A 25,983-nucleotide genomic window follows, 5' to 3' on the forward strand; every position below is an offset into this window, starting at 1 on the left:
GAGAGAGAGGGGGAGAACAGAGAGAGGAAGAAAGACGGGGGAGTGAGTTTGGGTGAGAAAGTACTGTGTGTAGAGAATGGGTTACTGTGGGCTGGGGGGAATTAGCCACCTGCAGCCATGACAGGAGGCTTTGACCTTCATTGGTTTCTCGCTCTCGCTCTCTCTCTCTCCATCTCTCTCTCTGTCTTTTATTCTTTCTCCTTCCCTTTCCCGCCTGGTCACAGAACCACAGACTCCTTTCAGAAGCAGTAAGGACTGACCGTGCGCGAGTGAGACACTGGCCTTTCTCCCATCATGCCAGTCAATGACTGTTATAGGCGTTGTGTTCAAAGACTAGCGGCACAAGTATGGAAATACAGAGAAAGCATTGTAAAAATAAAAAATAGGAGGAAAAAAAAGTTAAATGCCTGGAAACGGTCACCGTCCACCACTTTGCCTGCTGCATGTTCTTTTGTTTTGAAACTTTTGCTAACTTTTTTTCGGTTGTGTATGGATCAGTAGAGCGAAGGTATCCATCCACAGACTCAGATTATGTTGGCCCACGATTTGAATAATAGATTTTGTTTTTATTTACAGTGACTGGTCACAGTTTGCTGAATGTTCTCTTTCAGATAAACATTCTCTACACAGTTTGTAAGATATGGAATTATACAACTGCCATAAAATGTTTACAAGAAAACAATCCAAAAAGTACAAAGGAAGCTTTCCCACTGGGCACACACTGGTTGAATCAACCTTGTTTCCTCATCCTTTCAATGAAATGATGTTGAACCAACGTGGAATAGACGTTGAGTTAACGTCTGTGCCCAGTGGGTTAGAATTTCTTTATTTGTTTTGCAAGCTATATGCTATTTGGGTAATTCATAGAATATCTGGAAGTATGTAAAAAATAAAACGTTTTTTATATTTTATCAATATCAATATTTTGGGGTCAAGGATAACATGAAAAAAAAACGATCCCCCAACAGTCCAAATGGAGGAATAGTCCACTAGCTGTTTTGGTTATATTCTGACGATTTGATTGATTTAAGTCATAGGCTAGCTCATTTTCAGTACAAATCCGTGTGATTTAAGGCCCATCTGAGTAGTATATGGGTTAATATGGAAATTTGGCAAGATTTGTCTCTGTTTGTCTTAGACCTTGAGAAAAGATATCCAATACATTTGATGCGTCTTTATTTTGTTCTATTTATGGGTAATGTTGTGATTATTCTAATCACAATAAAAGTGAAGAAGTACTCAACTGTGATGTGTTTTAAATTAGTATGTTTGTGTCACCTGTATTGACAAACCTATGTGATGACAACACAAACCTCTGGGAACGTAAAGATATTGGATGAAATTCACTTTTTTTCACAATTTTTCATGAGAAAACAAGACCTACTTGGGACTTACACTGAGTGTACAAAACATTACGAACACCTTCCTAATATTGAGTTGTACCCCCTTTTTGCCCTCAGAACCGTCTCAATTCATCAGGGCCTGGACTCTACAAGGTGTCCAATGCGTTCCACAGGGATGCTGGCCCATGTTGACTTCAATGCTTTCCACAGTTGTGTCAAGTTGGCTGGATTACCTTTTGGTAGTGGAACAATCTTGATATACACGACAAGCTGTTGAGTGTCTAAAACCCAGCAGCGTTGCAGTTCTTGACACACTAAACCGGTGCACCTGGCACCTATATCATACCCCGTTCAAAAGCGCTTGAATCATTTGTCATGGCCATTCACCCTCTGAATGGCACACATACACAATCCATGTCTCAATTGTGTCAAGGTTTAAAAATCCTTCTTTAACCTGTCTCCTCCCCTTCATCTACACTGACTTGAAGTGGATTTAACAGGTGGCCAATACGGGATCATAGCTTTCACCTGGATTCACCTGGTCAGTCTATATCATGAAAGGGGCAGGTATTCCTAATGTTTTGAACCAGCAAAGGTTGACATTTACGCATTCAGCTTTGTGGTGATATTTCTATTTTATTGTAGGCCTTGTGTCACATGAAACCAATATTTTTGTCATTATTTATTTGTATTTATGTAGTAGTCTTATTGGTAAGGTAACTGTAACGCCAATGGTCTTCAGAAGGGAGTGTCATTTTGGGTGTTACACCAAATAATAGGGCACGGCTCATGTACCTTTCTGGGCTGGACCTAAACACTCAGGGGTAGTAATAGTACCAACACATGGTGGACACATTCAAATCATGTAAATATACTTTTTTTGGCATTTTGTCATTGACCTTTTTGGTCGAAAGGTTACTACAAATTCCTCTTTGGTCAGCGGTGTTGCAAAACCAGTGACATCATCCACAGGGATCCACTCCTATTTTGGCAATGGAGGATCACATTTTCTTTCCAATCTTTCTGTGTTTACATAGAAATGCTCATGTCTCATAGACATTCAATTATCCTTGACTGTGGATAACTGTGGAAAAAGGATGATGCTAGATACCTTTTTAAGTGTATCTTCGAGGTTTATTGACTTTTCTTTTCCAGTTTTTCATGAGGCAGTTAATTACACAATTAATACATACATGAAAGTTATGTACATTATACCAAAGAATATGTTGAACATAAAATAAAAATAGCATTGTATAATAATACAACTCCGTGTTGTAATTTCATTTAAACATATTCATCTATAGATAGATATTCGCTGATGAGGAAATTCAATATGTCACACCAGCAGTTTTCATGAAGGCAATAATCTTGAATCAAATAGTCTGCATTTTGAAGTAATACTGCTTCTCTGATTCGGCACAGTTCTGTCTCATAAAAAAGTTCTCGCTTGAACTTTAAGGCAAAGTGTGTTCAGTTTGGTGGATTGTAATTCAAACACACTTTTTGCAGATACACAACAAAACAATTCAAAAGGCAAAAGTCCACAATTTGGTATGGATAGTCTAAAACTTAGCTTGATCATACTCTTGTCGACAAAGACAGAAGTTTATAAACACAGTTATTTGCCCAAGTACAACAAATTGCAGCTTTCATGCAAAGGCCCCATAAACCATTTTCAAAGAGACGTTATTGCAGGATAAACAAGCAGTGTAAATACCTCAGAAATCTACTCTAAAGCAACACCGTTCATTGGATAGATTTTTTGCCCCTCAATATAATATATATAAATACACATATGAAATCCTTTCAACAACAATAAAAGAGATTTTCAACAATTGTTATACAGTCACTAATGGTTTTGTCTGTTTTTTTAAAATGATATATATGTATATTAAATAAACATGTATATAGAGAAATAACTCCATGGGACGTATAGTTGACAGCCTACATCAGATACCGTGTGCCTACTTTTGATCAAGTAGGCCTATAAAACTTTCAGCCAAGAGTGTGTTAAACGTTTTGTCATCATTGTCACTATGCCACAGAGTTGTCTCCCACGTTATAGGCAACATTGTAATCATTCAAAGCAATTTGCTACAAGAGATGATTTATATTGCTCTTCAAAAACGATTTATAGAGGCCTTGGTACACTGATATAACACAGAACACGCACAATGTTTCATGGAAATGAACTTGGCTTAGATGTAGTTATGAGACAAAACTACATTTGTGTCCTACGTATTAGCAATGCGTGTATTATGTTTGCTAACCAAAACATTGCTACCCAATCACTTCTGTGGTTATATAAATTTTCCAAAAATAGTATTAAAATCCATCTACTTTTCAATTAAGTCTGCACATCACTGACACTCAAAACCCTTGCTATGTCCTTTTTACACTAAACCTCAATAAAACCATAATAACCATGGGAATAAAATATCTTGTCAGCAAATGTATTAAGATTCACAGTTGCCTGGATGCAGCAGAAAATATTCTTTGGACATAAGCAGGTTGTTTTTCACATCACTGACAGATCTCAACGTCAGGTGCCAGATAAAAGCGCTATAATGTAAAAAATGACAATGAATAGCAATATAAAATGAAGTGTATGACAAGCATTTATACTTTTCCTGGAAGAAAAACGACACACGTTACAGGAGATTGAAAACGTACCTTTTTACAACATATTTTTATAGACATGATATTGCAGAAATATCTATATATTTATCAATTTATGCTGGTATATTCTATACACTGGCCCTTTATTCGATGAAATTATTGCATTGTAAATATACTGATCTGTATCTCGCTCGAAATCAATCGCTGTCTGATTTGTCATCTTTTGACGTCGTAGCATGATTGTACAGTCCCTGTGCCATCAGGTGCAAGGCTAGGGTGTTTTTTGCGCCGGTGGCCTTCTTGATTTTTGCCCTTTTGTTCTGGAACCAGATTTTGATTTGAGATTCGTTAAGGCCGAGTTCTTGCGCCAGGGACTGTCGCCTTTGTTCGGTCAGATACCGGTTCGTTTGAAACTCGGTTTTTAGTCTTTGTAGCTGTTCAGCTGTAAAGGCCGTCCTTGGTCGCTTGTCCTCTTTCCTGGCGGTGGTTTTCTTCTTTGGTTTTCGAGATCTCGGTCCTGTGTTTTAGAAAAAATATTATTATTAGCCAAAACCAATCAAAATATGAAATGTGAAAGCTTGGTGTAGCCTATAGGATATAAATGTTCCAGTTACTACAACTGTGTAGTAATACATACATTAATGAATGAATGTAGTCCCTACTTATTTATTATTACGCTGTATGCCAAGTGTCGTGCAATCGTAGAAAAAAGGGTTCCAAAAGGGTTCTTCGGCTGTCCCCTTAGGAGAACCCTTTTTGGTTCCAGGTACAACCAAAGAGGGTTATTCAAAGGGTTTTCCTACGGGGACAGCCCCCTTTTAAGTTTTAGATAGACCCTTTTTTCTAAGAATTTGAGTGTTCGTTTCAATGCATACCATTCCATATCACACAAGAGTTGTCAAAATAGTGAGGAATAAAGATGAATATTGATAACGTAACCGTAGTTCCGCACTTCTTTACGTAGAACAATGCATTGGAAGATATGTAGAGGGTAGGTAGGCCTATACCGTTGGGGCATGTCGGTTCCGTAGTTTGTTATGGTTATTAAAGGATATGCTGAGTAGGCCTGAAATATATCAACACAACTGGACCTCCCATCTCAACTGCAACTTACTGAATACTATCAAATATGTATTTTTCGTAAACAATTGTTTATATTTAACTCTTCATTTTATATACAGTTAGGCTAATAGTCTAGGCTTGACGATGTCTAGTGGAATACATTGGCTTATATCGTAGCCTATAGGTTGCTGAATTCGGTCTTTGGCTGTTGTTAATTACTTTTCCAAGTTTGCCCTTTGGTGGGTAAACATGATGGGTTGTAATTGAGTAGTAAGAAATCGTCAGGCGAAACTATTTGATTAACAAAAAAAAGTGGTGACGTCTGTTTGGGCAAGTAGGCCTGGATGACTATCAAAGAGATTATTCAATACATTTGGAGCTCGCTGGAGATGATAAACCAACATACGACGTTTTAAGATATGCAGCCCATGGGGATACCATCGAATAGTAGTCTAGTTCATGCGATCCACGTTACATAATGCATGAGAACATTGTGTACAATACGATTTTTTAGAAATGAACGAAAATGCATTCGAATATTTGAGTTTTTACACAAGTAGAATATAGAACAATGAAGGAAGCGTTCATGTTTTGTGTGCTAAATATGCTAAATATTTAGAGACCCTGGCAACTCCGTTGTGAAATCTCATGCATAAACAAAAAGAGTGGATTTGCACGACAGAATTGTCGAGGAAAAATACCCTATAAAGTCCTTTAACCTATTGTATTTTTTTTCTTCATAATTCTTTGAAAGACTTATTGTTTTGGTGATATGTGCGCCGGTGTTTATAGTAACCTATACTAGTAGGCTAACCTAGTATTACATTGGCTATGATCTAGCTAGCCCAAAGCAATAGCCATCGCATTGACGGTATCATATTGGTATTATGGCATTATAATTGAAATACTCGTGAAAAAATACTAAATTGTATGAGGCTATTCCAAAATTCGAAAAATTACTATTTATCCCGCACGCTATAGGCTTTTAACATTAATGTGTAGACTTCCAATACCCCTGCGTTTGCACATTTCAGTTTTAAAGCAATGCAAGATGCTATTTTGAGCGGCTTGTTTTGTCGTGAAATTATGCCATTATTCAAACTCGTGACAATTCTTTAGCGTTCTAGAATATTGATAGGCTATCGGCTCTTATGATTTTATTATTAGTCTTGTGTTTCCACCGATACACTTTGAAGATTTTGCAAGGTTAGAATCTTATATTTTCCATTTTTTCTGATCTTAAAACAGGCGAACACTATTTGCCCTCCTTTCCTGGAAGAACTCGGTCAAGGTGTTTGAGGTCAACGGGCCGGTGTATTTCAGGTTACAAAGACGAGGGAAAATAATCCTAGCCTACCTGATGAGGGCCTGTCCGAGTATCTGGTGCAGTACACCCAAGCTGGCCAGAGCATAGGCGGTTTGGATGGTGTAATTGAGCTGGCTTGAGAACTATCCGAGTCCGAGCTTAGGCACTGATCTCCATTCTCCCCGCGGGGTTTCAGGGGCTCTTCGGTCGCTATTTCAACCTTCTTGGCCACGCCGCCTGGATGAGGAGTGGAAGTTCCCTCCGTTGGCACAGTAATCCCCACTTGCTCCGCTCTTGGAACAGCCGGGCTATGGTTCTCTCTGGTAGCGTGACTACTTTCGTCATGATTTATGTTATCTTCTTTTTTCCGGCCAAAGTCCGGCCGTAAGATATTATCGATGAAGAAATTGGTGACTCGGTGCGGGATCTGCTGCAGGTTGCCCGGCGCTTGTAATAGAGGGAGTATCACTCTGTTTGACTCGTCCGCCGACCCTTGGCGCACCGCATCTCTGTTGCTATGATCATTTTCTTCCATACTGATACACTTTCCAGTTTTCTTTCCTTAACCCCTTTATTGCTCTCCCGCACCGAAATGAGCGCAATCCACTTCTGTGGGAGGCGGAGCTTTTCAAATGTTTGAATAAAGGTTTTAAAAAAGAAAAAAGAAAGTCAAATCTTGTTGAGTGTACTGGACACCATGCAACCCTTTGCGATAGTGCCCACAGAGAAAAACATAGTTTTGGTCATATATTCCCAAACTTGGCTATCCTATATTGTTGCACTGGATAGACACCATTTGTCATTTGCCCATCCAATTTGGTACTATCCGTTTTCAGTCTATCCAATACAAGCGCTTCAATTACTAAACTAAGGGTAAATAAAGAGGCTTCTGATCCTGAAATACACTCACTGGAGTTTTGTTCTTATTTTCAATACGAGCCCCCAAGTGACGTTGCAGCGGTTATCCTAGACACGTGCCTTAAACCAATAGACTGGGAGAATGTTTACCACGTGACAGTGACTTGTGAATAATCGACAAAACGCCCAATCTCGTCTTCTTAAAGGAAAGGCGTTCTGGAATAAAACGACATACCTACACTAAATGTATCTTCTGTTTGATTGACTATTATATTGGTGAATTTGTGTTGTAGTTGGAGGTTTGTATTTTCCATTCATGCGTAATGCATGCTTAATCTGGAAATGGTCAAATGCCTTTCCATAAAAAAATAATTATATTGATATAGACTAAAAATGTAATTGTAAGATTGGGCAAAATATGGAGAGTCGGTTAATAGCCTGCTGTGTGACTTTCGCATGTTATAACTATTTTGTTTCGGGCATGTAACTTGTACCCAAGTATCGAAGCAGTAACCAACTACTATGGTACATTAGGGATAGCCTCTGCAACCAAAATTGGGTGGGGGATACCGGAGTCTGTATGGCTCGCATTGAAGCATTGTTTGGGGTTTTTACATTTAGGGTTTTTAACTCGGTGCGTTTTTTTATTTGGGACATTGTGTACCTCTTTTACTTTATGGAGCTTTTCATTCTGAGGAGTTATTTATGATATTTAATATTGCGGATTTGTGTCGCATGCATCATGACATTGACAGGGCATTGACCATCCCGAGTTTCTAAAGCCCCACCATTAATGGCCAATTCATGCAATCTCTTAGCCAGTCATGCAATAATAGCCAGTCATACAATCTGGAAATCCTTTTCATGTCTTCATGCGCTCTTTCATGATTATATAAAGGTTCAAAGCAAAAATGGGTCGCTAGCCCTTTAAAAAAATATGTTATGCAAACAAACTGTTGTGTTCACGGTGCACATGATATAGAGTCGCGCCAAAGACAAATTTGGGAAAAACTTTACTGACCAACTCCTTGGCTGTTTTCACTCAAATCAGGATTCAGAGCTTGCCTTGCCGTAGTCGCGAGAGATAAGTTGCTATTTGATCTGAAATATCACGTTGGCGACGAAGTGGGTAAAACAACGCATGAGTGAGTGATGATGGATCCCTTGGATGATGCATTCTTGTATTTAGCATTGGACCCATAGCGTTTGTCAAATTTAGGTAAACAATAACTGAATTGTGGAACTGTTTTTTCAACCTCTTCTGTACCAGTGATGTAAATTATTGTCACAGTAATGGTAACGTGTCTAATTTCTAATTATTTGTAGCTAGGTAGCATATACATTTGAAACTTGTGGCATTTCACAATTAAGCGGAAAAAGGTATATAATTTCCACTCAGTCTCCACAAAACGAAAGGTCATTATTATTGGTCAACTCGTGCGTCGAACGTTCATGGACCGTGGAAAAACGAAGAGTTTTTGGAGAGGACGGTAGAATATTAATTTTAGAATGACGGTACCTCTTTAGTGTATTAAGACCCTATAATTAGACCACAACTTTTTAGGCATTGTCCTGCGGTAAATGGCATAGCCTTTCACTGTTTCAAAAAACAGTTGGCTGACTGTGCCCTATAATGTGTGCGAACTATTATCGTATTTCTATTGTTTGCACTTTATGTACACAGTTTAAAATGAAAGCGTGCCAGCTCTACAGAGAATGCATCTCGAATAGGCCTACACATTTTCTTCTACATTGTGTAGTCTTATTGGCTCATGCAAAATGGCCAAATCATGTGAGCCCCGCATAGGACTACTTGAACGATAGTCATTTTGGCCAATAGCCTGGTGGTTTCTGTTAATAAATTCCTACATTTCAACCATAGAGCGATCTCCATACGTCATCCATTTTCTAGCAGTGCCTGTCTGACAGTAGCCTATATGGTTGGGAGCGGCAGCGGTCCATGAACCATGCACAACCACCATGCAGTGTCCATCTTATCTCTCCAGCTGATGGAGTGAAAGTTCTGAGTAAAGGTTGTAATTAGATAGGCCACTCTCATGCTGTGATTGTTTCTCTCTTGTGAGGGAGTCCCAGATTATCCCGAGCACTAATAAATGAACAGGAGACAATGGCGGCCAGACAGGCCCGCTACCCCCTCCGCCTTCTCGCTGCTCTCGCTGTCAGCCACAGCAAAACAGGGCTGGCGTGGAGGAAACCTCACGATTTCAAGTCAAGAGTCATACAGACCAGACCACAGGCAATTATAAATAGGGTGCTTCAATGGGCCTATATGGTGGTATTAAAAATGGAATAAATGTAGTTTTATGCGTTTTGTTTTGCAAGCTCTTATTGGCCTATACATGTCAACATTGAAGGGCTACATTGGTTGTTTTTGATTGATTATATTGGACAGTATGGCATCGTATATCCCTTAATTGGTAGACTTCGTCTGTTTGTGGTGTCACCCTGCACCCGGTTAACAGACTTTCCTTAAAATGTTGACATAGGTTACCTCACATTTTCTTTCTACCTTTCTACCTTGCACCTTATACTGACGGGTGCACATATTCCGTTACTTGGATTATGTTGCCTAAAAGTTAGGTGAAATGAACTCCCCAAAAATGTTAGGCTACATTTGATGTCTTGTTATTTTATAATTCCCAACATCGTTTCGTGACTATCGTTTTGTCTTGTAAAGAATGTTTACTAATTCAGTGTGGATGCGGGGATGTGTGTAGCCTATTGATCGTTTGTATTAAATGCATGGCTGAAATATACATTATAATTTTTTTGATGTAACCTTTATTTAACTAGTCAAGTCAGTTAAGAACAAATATTTATTTACAATGACGGCCTACCCCGGCTAAACCCTAACCCAGACGACGCTGGGCCAATTGTGTGCCGCCCTATGGGACTCCCAATCACGGCCGGTTGTGATACAGCCTGGAATCGAACCATGGTATGTTGTGACGCCTCTAGCACTGAGATGCAATGCCTCAGACCACTTCGCCACTCGGGATCCCAGATAGGCCTATAACATGATAACAAGCGTGCATTTGGCCACAGCCCTCTTAGCAGAGTCTTTACCTATCTCTGCAATATGCCCTCGTATGCATTTACGCATTGTGCATATAATTTCGGTTTACGATTGAGATCGTAACCCATCTCTCGTAGCCTATGGTAGGCATACATGAGCTGTATCGGTTAGCATTGTGTCGGTTTGGCAATAAACCTTTAAAAAGTAGTGAGATTCGTAAAGGGGTATGCCACATTGACATTTTTATTATGCCTGAATGTGACATCATTCTGGTTATCATGTTTTGTTGTTGTTTGTGTTGTGCACATTGCATATAGCGTATTAGTCTGCTGGTGGTCAATGCCGCAACACGAGAGCTCACACCTGGTTTGCAAACGGTATTTGATTTACTAAAGATTTCTTGGGTATTCGCACGTCCGCACCAGTCTAATCCCCCCAGACAAAACATCGCGCCCTGACAGCAACCCTATACCTTTCCCTGAATGGACACTGGCCCGACGAAGGAAATCAGATATTTACTCAAAGCAGTCTATTTTCAACGAATTCCAAGGGATTTATTCTTTAAAACACCTATTGCAATAGTTGGCAAAAAAGAACGATGGTAATCGGCAAAGCGAAAGCCAGTGCATGTCAATTATGCCTCTTATGGGTATAGTAGGCTTTATGCCTTCATGCGTTCCGTAACCTGATAAATCTAGGCCACTTTTTCCTATTATTGTAAGCGGAGCCTCTTTAAACACTTCCAATTAAAAGTTTGTCACTCATAACAACAATTGAGTCTGTTTATTGTATATTAACACAAAATAGCAGGTTATTATGAACATTACAATTTAGCTGTATTCTAACCAATTTAGTTCAAATCGGAAAGAAATGTTGCTTATGTAAATTATATTAGCTAATAACTCATTTATGGTTATGTAAAATGGATGTTTTGCATTTATATATTCATGTGCTCCTTCAGGGAAGGTGGAAATATTGATAACCCTTAAGGCCATGCATGCATACAACCCAAACCTGTCACTTTTCTACAGAGCTGCTGTGTGCCTGCTAAATGACTAATAAAATGTTATGCAAATGTTTAATGTAGACTAGCCTATAGCCAACATGAACCGATAATTAACAATTCACTGAATTCAGTCCAAGACTGTCTACTTTGGAAGATGCGGTGGCAAAACAAAAATCGGTGTTGATACATTTCATATGAACTACCAATTCTGCATACATAATGTGTCTGCATATACAAATTCGTGCCTTTTTCAGATACTTTTTAAATTGACATTGGTTAAGTTTGGCCTACGTGTGCGTATGCATGTACTGCAAACCATCCTGAGTACCTAACCCTATTTTTCCTGTTTTTCTTTTGGCTAGGATTTTCTGAGACGTCACAAGAAGTTACTGCCATGGATCGAGAACCTCAACTACAAAAGGTGACGATGCACAGGGAAAGATTTGTGAATGGAAGCTGTTCACGGTCTATGCTAGATCATAGATCACATGGGCTGTGAGACCGTCCCAGTGGTGTAAAGTACTTAAGTAAAACTACTTTAAAGTACTTAAAGTAAAGTACTACTTAAAGTACGACTTTACTATTTATATTTTTGCCAACTTACTTTTACTTCACTACATTCCTAAAGAAAATAATGTACTTTCTATTCCAAACATTTTCCCTGACACCCAAAAGTTCTCGTGACATTTTGACAGGAAAATTGTCAAATTTACACACTTATCAAGAGAACATCCCTGGTCATCCCTACTGACTATTATCTGGTGGATTCACTAAACACAAATGCTTCATTTGTACGTTTTGGCAGAGTGTTGCAGTGTGCCCCTGGCTATCCATCCCAAAAAATAACTGTGCTGTCTGGTTTGCTTAATATAAGGAATTTGAAATGGTTTATACGTTTACTGTTGATACTTAAGTATATTTAAAACCAAATACTTTTAGACTTTTACTCAAGTGGGATTTTACTTGGTGACTCACTTTTACTTGAGTCATTTTCTATTAAGGTATCTTGACTTTTACTGAAGTATGATATTTGAATACTTTTTCCACCACTGGACCGTTGCAGATGTGCATTATTCGCCACCCTCCCTCTCCCTCTCCCACCCCGGTCACCGTTCCTCCCTATGAATGGGGTCGCTAAGATATCAGCTCTGTCACCGGGGTCGGCCCAAAGCCGCCAGCTTCCTGTGGCCTTTAAAACCGGAAAGCACGTCTCGCCCATTTTAATAATCTGTCTCGGTGAGAGCTGTTTTTTTCTTCATCCTAGGTCACTCAAGAACAGAACAGTAATATCACAGTCAAATCCACACGCCATCAATCCTGGCCTAAAACACCCCCGTCTTTGTTTTAGCATATTCTTAGTAGCCTAACTGAGTTTTTCCAGATTTCTATGAAATATGACCTATAATTAATTACAACATGAGTGAAATAGTTTTCCTTCCATTTAAAAAAAAAAGAAGTATGCAGGTTTCATGTGTTTGAATGGTGTGGGCATACCCTACCACAACAACAGAATGATTTGGGCATATAAGGCTACCCTGTCATGAAAAATATTTAATGCGAGTAGACCGCTGATTGAGCAGCTCAGCCAATGAGCAACATGAGCCGTCATGTTCTATGAGGAAGCATTTTTTAAACGTCTGTTTGAGATATTACAGGTTAGCGTTTTTCGTCGTGAGTCTTGTTCTGGAGGCAGCTCTGCAGTGTGGTTACTAGCAGGCCCAACCACAAAGTAATAAAATCACATTTTAAACCTAAAGTACACTGCTAACCCTAATGCCTAACCATAACCGGAAATTATGACCAAAAAGTGAAATTCTGTTTCTTGCATTTTTACAATATTGCCAATTTTGACTTTGCAGTTTGCCCATCTAGCGGGAATCGCTCAGTTCTGCCTCAAGGACAAGACTCATCCCAATAAACGTCAACCTGCGTTTGAGATACATGTTTATTTGTGGTGATGTTTTTAAAGTGTTTTTAAAGTGTGTTTTTTTCTTCTTCAATTCATGGTTTGGTCACAAAAACTAGTATAGGACGAGTCAACAACATTATTTGGGTATGAGTTCACAAAATTTGAACTTTTAAAAGTGAGATTCCCATTGGACAGTTTACTTTAACTCAAAGGTGGAGTGTAGCCTGTGTGATGGGACCAGAGGTTATAGCATATATTGAAGCTCCAAAATCCAGCTTCGATTATTTACCCTATATGTAGCCTAAATTGTTGAAGGATGTCCCGTCCCCGTCCTTTGTTTTAGGATAAATGTTTCCTCAAGCACACGGACCGCGTCACCGTCGGGGTCGTGTCAACCGAATGGAGATCATTTATAGGTTCAATAACTCTTAATCCGTCTGATCGCCCTGGTGTAGATAAGCCTCCTTTGAATTGGGATTGTTCTGGAATCTGTTCGGATTTCAGCATAGTGGTCCTAATTGAGTTTACCGCAGCCTTGACTGCTGCATCCCCCCGAACACAATTAAGGTCTTGCTCAGATGAAGCTAACTGAACGTTAGCTTTATCTGAGCAAGACCTTAATTGTGCCAGTCCCGTCTAGAAAGAATGCACTTTTTCAACAGTATATTCTTTAGACGTTTATCTCTTTGGGGAAGATGATGTGCAATGAAGCGTTATAATGGCGTATAGCCTATACATCAAACTATAAACCGCAATGCTATATTGACTGATGCGATCAACGCAAGTTTTATTTCATTTTTTTAAATTCTTCTTTACATATTTTAAATATGTTTTTTGAGTTTAAGATGCAGACAATTTTGGGAGTAAAACAATTTCTAGCTTTGGTAAAGTCAGTGTCCTCTATTTAAAGTTTAGAGCTACAAGAAACACAATAAGTATGGTGGTAATATGGCCCATATTTGAAATTTACACACGTTCGTTCCTTCCTTAGCTGAAGTAGGCCCAAGGCTATCCTAAAAGGTGCCATTGATGTAGGTCTAAAATCAATGCCAAACAAGAAATGCTGTGCTAGGCCTATATGTTAAGGGCTGTTGTTCACTGTCCGACTGCCGAACCAGTGATCCTCTGCTTCGCATCGCATTGACAACGTTCCAACGGGTTGAGCCACCGAAAAGGTACCAATTAGACGGTTCCATCCGCAATATTTGTGGAGTGATCTTAATGTACATTCTTAACTCTGTTACACATGCCCCTCTTCCATAAGATTAATTTAAAACGGCGATCACACGTATTTTTCTTTAATTGATGGTGAATGTTTTTCGCTGTCAATCAATACTCAACGCAAAGACAACATGCTTGTAATATATATATATATATATATTTTTGCAAAAGCATCAGGCTATGATTTCAGGTTTAATTTGATATTTTTCTAATGTGTTCAGAAATCCTGTTAAAGTTGTCCAAATATATTATCACAAGTGTGTTCCAAAAGAATACAGAAGGCTAAGCTGTCATTGGCATATGCGTTTATATTTATGACAATTGAACCAATAACTTATAATAATTATTTCTAAAATAAATGGAGCTTATTTCAGTATGAACAGTGATGTATTCAATCGAGGTATATCATACCACAAATATGCCTATGTGTACAAATATAGGATTACATTGACTAATTTAAGTATTAATGTCAGGGTCAAATGCAGATAACACTTTACATCTTTAGTCTATTATGTTTTTCGTCCTGGTTCAGAATATCGTTTTTGTTGCAGTGCATTTTGAAAGTCAAGTATATATAACACTTATATAACACTTAATAGTTTGAGTTCCACTCATAGCCTTTAAGGAAACTTTGTATGGGCCATAAATGTTTGGTGGTAAAAAGTAGTCAACCAGTCTACAGTGTAGCCTAATGGAAAGGTTTAGGATTCGCTTGAGTGCTATGTAGTTTACTTTTAGTAACATTTGACTAAATTGCTATAATTTTTCCAATATTTTTTTAATTCAAGATTTATTGGACTTCATATTGTAGGCCGATTTCACCATCACTCTTGAGCCTTGCCATGTTGACGTTTGCATTCTCCAATGGTAACATATAGGCTTCCTCGCCATGTTGCTGAACACCAAATCTCGCCTACGCTCCTACACACATCTACGTTTATACAGCCGGACAGCCAAACGTTTCACGTGTCACGACGTCTTACTTGTGACAGTAAAGAATAAACGCCACGTGGTGGCTATTTCCACGAGGTTAATGGCTTTAGACTCTGTCATATAGAACAAATACCATGCAAGGGGACGGGAGACTTTATGAACTTGGTTAATGGCAATTGGCACTGAACATTTGCTCACTAATAAAACCACGTCGAGCTGAACAATATACCCGTGTAATGTAAACATGCTGAAAGATCGACTGCACACAAGTCCAATATCAATAAAGTGGAGGTATTTTAGGTTACCTGTTTCAACTTCTATAACTTCTATGGCGGGCTACCGCCCACGCATATGGCCCTTGAATCCTTGCCAGTTATACTGGAGTAACCCAGATGCCTCGCGCGTTTTAGATGGTCGAAATGCCTCGTACACCTGTCCAAGGGGGTCTGCAATTGATTACAAGGTACCACGACAAGTGGACAGCTGGGGAAGCACTTGTTACTCAAAAGCCACTTCCACAAGACTATTAACTCAATGTATTGGTAACTGCAACTGCTTAAAGTTGGTAAAATGGTGTAAAAAGTTGTAATTTTGTAATTAGGCCTACAGTATGCATAAAGGATTTGCGTAAACCATTTATCATAGGTTATCGATAATGGTTATGCTAAAAGTTATTGGCAACTATCGAATATGTATGCACACCGAGAGTTCGGCTATAGGCTGTTTTCCACCCGACTTGGGGCCATCGACATTATAGGTATTAAAACGTTGCCATAGTAACTCCAACAAGTCAACAATAAAACACGAATGTTTTTTAATATTTCCACTAGAGATACATTTTTGCTTCAAGCTCAGGTATAGCCTTATACATTTATATAGGCCTAAACTCAAATGAATTAATTCGTCTAAAGCATGTGTAAACGTTAATGTAACGGCACTGTGGAATCAGAAAATGAAAATAGCATAAAGGGACAATTTTGTCCTAACCTTATTAGTGCGTCCTCGTCTGTTTTGGACAAGCACTCTCTCATCGAATGTCTCATCCAGTCACAAATGTGAGTGGCCAGTTGCGATATGCTTTTAAGTCCAGTTTACTTGAATTTAGGAAAGAGGTCAGTCGTTATGAGAGGCTATTCGAACCCCCTTCTTGTGTGGCATCATGCCCCTGCACTGTCCCCAGTTTTAACTGACCGAAATAGTGCTGCAGGATCTCATGAAAGCACATTGCTCGATGACGCACCTTTCACCCCTCTCTCCATTTAATTGTTTTTACCCCCAACGGTGAAATGTGGTGATGGTGACTTTTACATCGACAGGTGTTATTCGTAAATTACCTCATTTCACAACGATGTTTCATTACACTGGTGTCAGAGGTGAGATTATTATTATTGTCTGATTTATAACTCTTGAGTGCTCTTGAGTGACTTTAAAGATGATTTTCGTGATAATAATATATGCCTAATCCGTCTGATTTTGCAGGTGATAAACTCAGTAGCATACTAATCTTGAATTTGACATGTGTTGCATATGTTAATACCATATGTCACACTTTAAACGAACTATAACTCAAAAAGCTTTACAGGGCTTAACTTTACAGGGTTTAACTTCTTAAGAGCACAACATACATGTTTTACAAATAATACACGTTGACCTAAATTGTTTCTAAGAAATTCATGAAAATGTAGAGATGGGATTGGAAGTTAGTTGCCAAAAATTAACCATTGTGAAGGTTTTGTTACTAACACAATCGGTGCTGAAGTAATTCTGAAACTTGTAGAAACTTTTTAGTGGTGTTTTTCACTCGAGTGAGATTTCTAATCCATTACACATGGACAATAAATTATTACCTAACTTTCTGCACTGGTGCATGCTTGCCGAGCGTGTGTTCGTTATATCACTGACCAATAAAGTATCACTCAATTATGAATCCATATCTTGTCCTTTTTTGTTGTAAATTTATTTTGTACATTTCTTATTTGTTTGGAGCGTAGAAGCCCTATGACATGATAATTGTGTTTGCACTTTTTTTGTGGGTGAATGATATTTAATGCTTTTTGTGGATGATATTTACATTAATATCATTGTCTGAGCATCGATTATTCAAAACCCTGCAACGAAAAGGCGCACATCGATTAATTCTATTTACCAATGCACCGCCACGTTTCAACGTCATTAGGTTGTAATATGCTGGGCCGGTTTACCAGACGCTAATCCGCACAGTAATATGCAGCACTGTACATATATGCAGAAATTGAATGTGAGTTTGTGTTGTAATATGACATGTGTGTGCGCTTTGTGTTTCATTTGCACTGGAAAGGATTTGTTTGGATGAGATGCATCATGTGGCATCACCTGAGGTTTTATAATGTCAACGCGTGGTTGTCCAGTAGCGGGAAGAGAAAACGTCAAAAGCAGCATACAGCATATGGGATAATCGGCAGAGCAGGCAAAGAAAGCCCCTCATCTCCATTTATGCATGTTTTCTTTCCTATTCCAATTGTAAGGGATATGTTGTGTTAAAATACATGGTAGATATTTACAATTCTATTCTATTCACTTCTATCACTGCCATTCTTGTGGTATATTCTCACATATTTGTATGCTCACACCACTTGCTTGAGGGTTCCACTTAATTATAAAGTAGTTATATACACTGAGTGTACAAAACATTAGGAACACTTGCTCTTTCCATGACATAGACTGACCAGGTGAATCCAGGTGAAAGCTACGATCCCTTATTGATGTAATCTATTAAATAAACTTCAATCAGTGTAGCCGAAGGGGAGGAGACAGGTTTAAGAAGGATTTTTAAGCCTTGAGACAATTGAGACATGGATTGTGTATGTGTGCCATTCAGAGGGTGAATGGGAAAGACAAACGATTTAAGTGCCTTTGAACTGGGTATGGTAGTAAGTGCCAGGCGCACCGGTTTGAGTGTGTCAATAACTTCAAAGCTGCTGAGTTTTCACACTCAACAGTTTCCCATGTGTATCAAGAATGGTCTACCACCCAAAGGACATCCAGCCAACTTGACACAACTTTGGGAAGCATTGGCGTCATCATCAGCCCGCATCCCTGTGGAACGCTTCAACACTTCGTAGAGTCCAGGCCCTGAAGAAATGTGGCTGTTCTGAAGGCAAAAGGGGGTGCAACTCAACATTAGGAATGTGGTCCTGATGTTTTGGACACTCAGTGTATTCATCATACTTTAAATGCTTAGATGTTAATTTTCTGCTTACACCATGGTATATTTTCAGACGTTTTACTTTTTTAGTTCTATTAGCTCTGCTGTTGTGATATTGCAACCAGACGTTTATACAGTAGGTGCAGTATTATACTGAATTGGCCTCCGCACTGGTCTATTCAAGTTCTAAGGGTCATTGACCACCATAAGTCAACTGCAACACTGTTGACAGTCACCAAACTAAATGAATGAATAGTGAAAACTGTCAGAGTGGATCAGATATCAATCACACTTATTTGATGAAGCCCTTTTAACATCAGCAGTTGTCGCAAAGTGTGTATCACATTAAGAAGAATGTGTGGAAGATTAGAGAGGGTACAACATTAACGACACCATTTGAATGGGCTGTGAGGTAATTTGACCTAAGATGGAGTCTATTTGCGGCCAGCTCAGTGAGCTTTTTTGTGGCATCCACTGTAGTACATTACTCCATGCTGACACAAACAGGTAAGGAGAGATGGGACTGAGCGAGCGAGGCAGGACAGGAGTGACTCTGCACTTGGTAGCCTCTCAAATAGCACCCTATTCCCTACATAGTGCACTATTTTTGACCAAGACCTGCTCACAAAAAAACTATTGTTCTATATAGTGCCAAGTAAGGTTTATTTGGCTTCTAACCATAGCGGATCCCTTTTTGGTGCTGTTTATAACCTTTTCATAAGGTTCTAAATGGAACCTGTATGGTGCCATAAAGAAACCTTTCCAATGATTGTATAAAGATCCACTAATAAAGGGTTCTACATAGCACCAAAAAAGGGTTCTGCTATGGTTACAACCCTTTTTGGGGCTATATACAGTATAACCCTTTTTTTATGGTTCTTCATAGAACCTTTAATGGAGAATGGTTCTATTAAGAACCTTCCTTAATCTTCCTTGTAGATGTTTTGAAGAACCATACAGGGTTACCGTTCTGGTTATCCGTATTATATTGTTAAAATTCCTTAGGCGTTATTATGTTAATTGACAAGTTGAATTAGGTGTACTAGCTCCGGGAACAGCTGGGGGTCCCTGAGGAGAGAATTTAGAACCATTGAGTTAGACGACAGCTCTCAATTGACAAAAGGCCTTACGTGTGTCCTTCACAAGACATTGTCACTGGCCATAGTCGTATTTAACATTTAATCGCATAACTCAACAGATTAAATAAACTGGAATGACATTCTAACTTAAGGTTGCACAAACAGAGCTGTTAGCAAACCATGTCCCAAAATATTTGAATGAGCCGACTCCCCTACATTTCAATTATCACCAAAAGAGGAAATAACTTGTTTTTGAACTGCAAGCAACCATTGAAGGACTCAAAGGGTTCATTATGATTCCACATAGAACCATCGCTGTTCCCAAAGGACCCTTACGGAACCCTCTTTTCTTAGTGTGTGGTCTGACCAAAGCCTTATAGGCCAGAGTTACTGTTGCAGCGTGAGCAACTAGTGCTAGTAATTCGGTGAACAACTATTCCAAAATAGAAATACTTGACACAAATAACAAGACAACAAGCAACAGAATCAATCTCTTCAGTACCTGTTAATGAATTAAGTTGGCATCGAACCAGAATAATTATCCTACGGTATAGGGTCTTCCTCTCGTATATTGCTTGGTCTGCCACTCCATTGGGGACATGACAGGTAAGCTTGCATGCATACAGGCTACTCTTTTTTGAGATAGCTAAATAAGATATGTTACTGACTGTTGAAGAATTATTCATAGCCAAGTAATGGTATTTCACTGTGAAGCTAATATTGCGTTAAAGCTGATGTTTTTTTAGTAGGCTTGCATTGTGAATAATTCATACAACTACCACACCTGTGCATATTACTAAATTACACTGATATTCAAGAATACATGGTTTTATATTTGCTGATAAATAATATTGAAAGGTGATATGATGCAATCCAACTATGTAGATTAGAAGGCCTAGGCTCCATCCTAATGTAAGCTAAATGCATTGAATTAAAAAAACTACCGGCATGTGATAAAGGATAACATGTCCAATATAAATGTTCTCTTAATTCTCTGTCTGTCTGTCTGTCTGTCTGTCTGTCTGTCTGTCTGTCTGTCTGTCTGTCTGTCTGTCTCTCTGTCTGTCTGTCTGTCTGTCTGTCTGTCTGTCTGTCTGTCTGTCTGTCTCTGTCTGTGTCTGTGTGTGTGTGTGTGTGTGTGTGTGTGTTTGGGCTAATGTCTTATCTAATGGCACACAACAAAGAAACAATTCAGTCTTTCTTGTCCAAGTTGTAATCAACCCCACCAACTATTTATTGAGTCAGTATAGAGAAACACTCCTTGTACTTTCTACAGCCAAGACATTTGTTGATATTATCAGTCTTACCACTAGGATATCCACAGCTGCCAAGTCTATGATGTCCAGGCAAACAGGATAAATACTGTCATCTGGTGGTAACCAAAGCAATCACCACTGAATTGTTATTGTCTTTTGCAAATTAAGGGAGCATAGGCCACTGCGCTCTCTCACACACACATTTAATGGTCTGCTTTTCCCAGAGCAGAGGGAGAAATGTCTTCATCTCAATTTTTTAAACCTTAGGCCACGAATACACCCCTTTAATTTGAAAACATCAAAAAATTAATTCGGAGAAAAACTCCCATCTAGCGGGACTAGTGTCAGTTAGAAGCACTTACAGCTTACAGAGAGAGACGGAGCACTGAGAAGCATATCAAAGAGGGCTGTCAGTGTATATGACAGGGCCTGGGAGAGTTATATGTGTATCAAAAGCTGAGCGGGCTGACAGCAGTCCCCGGGCCAGGCTCTGTTGTACAGAGGCCCCTGCAGAGAGATGGTAAGGGAGAGACAGCTAAGGCCCTACTGCCGGGCCCCACACCTGCTGAGCCAACTCCAGGTGAGGGGGCACAGCCACTCTAGTGTGCCACGGGCAAAACACACACACACACACACACACACACACACACACACACACACACACACACACACACACACACACACACACACTCAAAGAGCATCAGCTTCCCCACTGCACCACAAATATACTTTAGCCTAAATATGAAGCAATGCCTCTTTTCAGAATCTATTCATAATTGAACCTATATGTTTTGTTCTGCTTTGCTGTTATACCATCCTTCAAATCATAAAATCTTTCTGCTTTGCATAACATCTACTGGCATGAAAGTTGTAACTCAATGTGTTTGTCCAATGTCAACATAACATCCCAAAGGTCTTCATGGTGGTTTGACCTGCTAACAACCATAAACAAAATATCCTTTACGGGGGGAAGTGTGTTGATCTATCCAGTAACCCAGTTGAATTAGATATGGCTGTGGGGTGGGTACGTCCCAGTTTCAGGTTGATACATCGAATGAATTCACTAACCCCTGCTGGACCGTCTAGGGATCCTGTCTGGATTTCAGATCAAATAGGCAGCGTTTGCCAAATCTCTCAGAAGATGACTATCTACCCCTGTGGAGAATCTGTCCTGTAGAGAAAACTTTCTCTGCATCCCAAATGGCACCCTGTTCCCTACATAGAGCACTACTTTTGAGTTTTAGTGTGTTCTGAGAAATTTCTATAAAGTTAAAGCTCTTTTACTGCATTTCTATACAATTTAAAAACTCCTAAATGCTATTTGGAAAATAGGAAAAACAAGCAAAAATGACACTGGCCATTGTCACATCATGTCACGTCCTGACCTTAGTTCCTTTTTTATATCTCTGTTTTGGTTTGGTCAGGGCATGAGTTGGGGTGGGCATTCTATGTTTTGTAGTCTAGGTTTTGTATTTCTCTGTGTTTGGCCTGGTATGGTTCCCAATCAGAGGTAGCTGGCAATCGTTGTCTCTGATTGAGGACCATACTTAGGCAGCCTGTTTTCCCACTATGGGTGTGGGTAGTTGTTTTCTGTCTCTGTACCAGGCAGAACTGTTTAAAAAAATATATATATATCAATTTTTTTTATTTTGGTCTTAGTGTTCTGAGTTTAATAAATATGGACACTTACCACGCTGCATATTGGTCCGATCCTTCCTACTCCTCCTCATACGAAGAGGACAGCCGTTACACATCAGTTGCTGTAAGCTTGATTCAACTCAGTCAATCTACAAACACAGCCAATTAGCTATACAATTAACAGCTACACATTCGTTCTCATTAACGCAGCACTGGGAATAAAAACTATAATTTAATACTTACAGAGCGATCTGTTAGCAGAAAAATTATTTTATTAACAAAAGGTAACCAAATAAGTTTGCTTTACAGAACTTTTGTTGTTGCAGTTTTACAGCAATTGTCTTGCAAATCGACACATTTTGCCATGGGGTAGGGAGAAATTGCCATGGCGCTTAGTGGCAGCCTAGGCAGAGAGTAAATTCTGTACATATTTAATAGTTTTTATATAAGTAGTTTGATAAATGGTTTATTTTTCAATAGCTAAATGAGTGCAGATCAAGTCTTGATATCATGAATTGGATTCCTGCCTGTAAATTGATGAAAATCAGTGTCTTCAACAAGCTAGCTAATGCTAGCTAGAAGGTGTATGTTTTCATTTGAATTACACCTACTGACTTTTTTTCTTTTCTTTCACCCAACGGTGACCCAAAAGGAGGCTATGCATCTTCTGAAGTACGGAGTGGGGTGTAGTATGTGGCGAGCTAAAACTTCATCAGAGTCCCAATACAGAGAATCGGCAGACGGCGGAGACGACCAGATGACATCAGGCTGCCTGCCTACCTGCTCTTGGACATGCTGACCTGCCCAACACCTCCGCTGACCATCTAGTTATGAGCTTCCAAATCCTCTCATGATGGAGGCTTCAAGAAACACTCAAACAGACTTGCTCTAGATGATCTAGCTACTGTTGTAGCCTATATTTCATGACTTCTTGTTTATTTTGCTTAACATGTGCTTTGAGATTCTGTATGTAATGAAAAGTGCCATAAATGTTTAATAATAAATTATTAATTCATTTTAAAACAAGTTTCCTGCAATTCTAGACATTTTGTCATGATTTATGCCATGTTAATATATCTCAGTGAGAGTAAATAAGAAAATCAAAGGGGGCTCCCTGGAGGTCAGTGCCCCTGGGCATGTGCCCTGCGTGCCCAGTCGATAATTTGGTCATGAATGCTACAAGTATAGATGGACTAATTTTCCAATACATTTTTTTACTGACATGGGCTAATTGAGTGACTGTCAGTGAGTAACATATAACAAGAGGAAAACTGCTGATGCACTACCAAGTTTCAGAATGACACAACTTGTGTTTTCTATTATTGTAACTGTCAACAGTAAGTTGAGACCCCGAGTGAGTTCCTAAACATTTTTTTTTTTACTAGATCCCGGATTTTTCTCTCCTTATATGTAGCTATGGTCCTGTGTACTGTACATAAACAGGTACAAAATGATATCACACTCACCATTATTAGAACTAGCACAGTAAGGCTCTCTGGAGCACACTGACATGTTAACATGCGGTTGGCTTTGACTCCACTTGAGGTGGATGGAGAATAATATTGTACCATACTACGTACAGCCCAACTGTCAAGTGTTGGGCTAAGTTGGCCCTCAGGGCACTGTATCAGGACCTTTGTTGTTTTCTAACTGCTAATGTATGAGAGAAGGATGTGATACAGAGGGGAGAGAGAGAGGCAGAAGAAAGAGAGACAGGGGCAGAGGAGAGAGAGAGGTAGGGGAGAGAGAGAGGTAGAGGAGAGAGAGAGAGAGAGAGATTTGTGTTGGCAGAGAGCGGTTGTCTATTGGAGTCCTTCAGTCAGCTCTGGGTGGAAATGAAAAGGGTTGACGCCACGCCAATTATTCTGACTGAGTGGAGGAGGAGACATTAAGAGGGGAAACGTAGCCGTGGCGTGTGGCGCTGGATCGCTGCCCTGTCGGGAGAGATGCAACGCTCTCAGAACGAGGGCTGAATCCGGCCTGAAAATTGGCCTCACTCCCAGAAATGTCCCCAGTGCAAAAGGTTAACTGTCAGTCCCCTGCTAGGTATAAATAGAAGACTGCTCTCCAGAAAGGCGTGTCAGGAGGGGGGAGCAGATTGGGGAGGGGGTGCTCCCCCTCTTATGATAGTGATCCTAGTGACAGGCAGGGGTGTATAAGTTCAGCGAGGGGGAGGGTTGACAGGGAGTGAGAGAAAAGGGGGAAAAAGCTGAGTACATTATAATGGTAGTCGAGCCTGTAGGGCCTCAGACAAAAGACTGTCCTGCTCTATTCAGCTTCCCCTGCCGCAGACACAACAATAACAATCCAGGCTAATCGAGCGCTGATGCCCCAGCACTTTTGGAAACCATTGTTTTGTGGAAGCCATCTTGACACATAGTAATTAAGTGGCAGGAATAATTATTGTCATCCAGTCTTGTAAACAAACGTGGAGTTCAATGCCAGATTGAGTTAGAATGGAAGAGAAGAAATACATTCTCTGAATGATGGACAAAGTATTCTTCTTCCTCTATGATACTACAGTTTGTCCTTATAATGCTCTAACTTGCTATAGTTTGTCCCTTTAATACAACCAGAGATAGAGATGACTCACTGGGTTACTCAGGAGCTGTTATTACACTTAAGCATCAGCTTAGCAAGTAAAGGTTGAAGGGCAGCACCATGGGAACTATTCGTAGTATGTGTCCCAAATGACACCCTATTCCCTATATATTGCACTACATAACACAGGGATGGGCAACTTTGATGGGGTGAGGGCCACAAAAATTATTTTAATCCCTACTCTTCCCAGGCCCGATTGCTTCTGCCATATTAAGATAAAGAGAATGCTGCCTTTTTACGGGCTCCTAACCAATTGTGCTATTGTGTGTGTTTTTCACATTATTTTTAACTTACTTTGTAAATAATGTTTCTGCCACCGTCTTGTGGTGGAACATTCTAATCAAGTGAGAGAGACTTTGTCATTTCTTCAAACAATCATCTTTATTCAATATCGATTAATTATTGCAATAATGAGACTAGTCAACCCAACACTCTTGACTGTTGGGCCGAGTACCCTAACCTTTACAGACAATGCAGTTTTTTCTAGAGCTGACACAAAGAATGCTTAGTCATGGGGGGGTGGGGGGTGGGGGGGTTGTCTTAACCCCACCCTGGCTTAGTCTCCCAGATGCAAGGATGATTTTGTTCTAAACTCTTCCAGGCTATCTCTATCTCGGTTACACCCACCACATCTTGTCTATGTAATGTAATCTTTCACTAATTTGTCAGCTCAAGCCATCTCTAGTGACCATACACCCAGATTAGCTGCAGGGAACTAGAGTGGAGACCATAAAAACACAGCATTAGTAGGACAGAAATGTCTTATTATTAGTTAAATATTAATTGTTAACCATTAATATCAAATAAATCAGGTAAAAATCACAGTTTCTTATGACTGAAAACAGCTTCTGGATATCAGAACAGCGATTACTCATCTCGTACTGGACGAAGATTTTCTCTTTAACGAGTCGGACGCAAAGGATTTATTTCA

General features: G+C 39.6%; 1 protein-coding gene and 1 long non-coding RNA gene across 3 annotated transcripts in view; one reads left to right on the plus strand and one right to left on the minus strand.

Moving 5' to 3' along the window:
• LOC110535596 overlaps positions 1-23,608 on the plus strand; it is a 45,739-nt gene extending 22,131 nt beyond the window's left edge. Inside the window, exons 5-6 of one of the 2 annotated variants that reach the window (XR_002475279.2) lie at positions 11,594-11,652; positions 23,104-23,608. This is a non-coding gene — a long non-coding RNA (uncharacterized LOC110535596). The remainder of the gene's footprint in view (positions 1-11,593; positions 11,653-23,103) is intronic. The other variant, XR_002475280.2, reaches the window with a different exon arrangement.
• On the minus strand, positions 2,756-7,222 carry LOC110535594 (homeobox protein engrailed-2a-like). The gene is made up of 2 exons (XM_021620685.2): positions 6,382-7,222; positions 2,756-4,479 (listed from the first exon to the last, which is right to left on the minus strand). Exons 1-2 carry the CDS (start codon positions 6,863-6,865, stop codon positions 4,160-4,162), a joined length of 804 nt encoding a protein of 267 aa, XP_021476360.2. The 5' UTR covers positions 6,866-7,222; the 3' UTR covers positions 2,756-4,159.
• Positions 23,609-25,983: the final 2,375 nt, after the last annotated feature.

Source organism: Oncorhynchus mykiss, chromosome 11 (assembly GCF_013265735.2).
Source record: "Oncorhynchus mykiss isolate Arlee chromosome 11, USDA_OmykA_1.1, whole genome shotgun sequence".
In the NCBI taxonomy this organism is placed as follows: Eukaryota; Metazoa; Chordata; class Actinopteri; order Salmoniformes; family Salmonidae; genus Oncorhynchus; species Oncorhynchus mykiss.